The sequence below is a fragment of the Austrofundulus limnaeus genome, unplaced genomic scaffold, assembly GCF_001266775.1.
Source record: "Austrofundulus limnaeus strain Quisiro unplaced genomic scaffold, Austrofundulus_limnaeus-1.0 Scaffold41, whole genome shotgun sequence".
Lineage (NCBI taxonomy): Eukaryota > Metazoa > Chordata > Actinopteri > Cyprinodontiformes > Rivulidae > Austrofundulus > Austrofundulus limnaeus.
Genome location: NW_013952443.1, coordinates 1,692,602 through 1,693,887, shown reverse-complemented (window position 1 = coordinate 1,693,887; position 1,286 = coordinate 1,692,602). Strand labels below are relative to the sequence as shown.

The 1,286-nt window shown below is 33.3% G+C and overlaps 1 protein-coding gene across 4 annotated transcripts in view; it reads right to left on the bottom strand.

Moving 5' to 3' along the window:
• The window catches only part of gtpbp3 (GTP binding protein 3, mitochondrial), a 35,856-nt gene that overhangs the window by 32,593 nt on the left and 1,977 nt on the right, over nt 1-1,286 (bottom strand). For all 4 annotated transcript variants that reach the window (XM_014007332.1, XM_014007333.1, XM_014007334.1 and 1 more), the window contains exon 3: nt 914-1,000. In XM_014007332.1, the coding sequence (XP_013862786.1) occupies nt 914-1,000 (87 nt within the window). The remainder of the gene's footprint in view (nt 1-913; nt 1,001-1,286) is intronic.

The following is a 1,286-nucleotide window of genomic DNA, read 5'->3' as shown; positions in this document are numbered from 1 at the left end:
TATATCTGATTAATATTTAGACGTGCAGAATGTAAAATAATATTATATCTGATTAATATTTAGACGTACAGAGTGTAAAATAATATTATAAATGTAAGTATTTTTAGGTTTCTGTTAGAGGAACCTGACCTGTTGAGAAGATGGTTAGCTAATAGAGACAAGTTTCATCATATAACAGGTATACAGAGAACATTTTCTAAGTGACTGGTAAATATTTATTACGCTCATTTTTTATGACAGTAAAAAGAAATAATAAATATACTTTATTACTAGCTGAAGTCATGATTTGTCAACTAGCTAAAGTCTAAGTTACAGACTGACTTCAGGACTGATTTAGATCATGGTTGCTTATAAATTATATATTTATCTGCTGTTTCACATGATTGTTGAATGAAAGTAACATAATTATTAATTTATTGTAAAAAAAATTTTGCAGATAATCTGTGAAACAGATCCGGTTCAGCTTGCTGATTATCTATTAGTTCCTATGGAGGCTGTGAGCCGTTGCCCTCTCTGGTCTTTGTTTCTGCTCCTCCATGCTGTCACAGACGATCTAGCAGTCTAGTGGTATTCAAATCTATGTTTGTACTGTACAACACTKCCCTCTATCGGCCAGCAGGGAAGCTGCAGCAGAATCATCTTTGCCAATCACAAAGGGATTGCCATGCTTGCCAATGCAAATATTTTAAGAATCTTAGAAATAGAAATGCATGTGGCAGTTTTCTCTTTTAAGTCAGTCACATGACTCCACCAGATAGGATGTTAATAAATCTTCTGAAGGCTTACAGCTCGGGAAATTGAAGCTATAAAGAGGCGTACACTTTGGCACCAACAGACTGAAATTGATGGTGCATCACATAACAGTTTCAAAATGTTATTTTTTTTAGAAAGTTGGAGAAGTTGGAGTTTTTACCCAGAGCATGTAGAACAGCAGCAGTAACAGCAGGACCACCATGGATGTGGAACTCTACACTGTCTTCTCCTGTGAAACTGTGAGGAGCTGATGACAAAAGCAGAAAATAATTAAACGTCTTTTAGCTGTTTGAATATTAAACATTCACTCCTTACAATGTTGCTGCAGATGAAGTTTATTATCTGATCTTATTCAATATGTGCTACACAGTGTTGTATAAAGTATCACAAAGTGATTCTTGAGTAAAAGTACAAGTATCTTACCAATTAAGATTACTTTTTAACTTTTTTTTAAAATTATGTTTAATTTCTTTGGTAAAAGTTAAAGTCTCCTTTAGGAATATTACTTGAATAAAAGTCTTAAAGTATCTGAT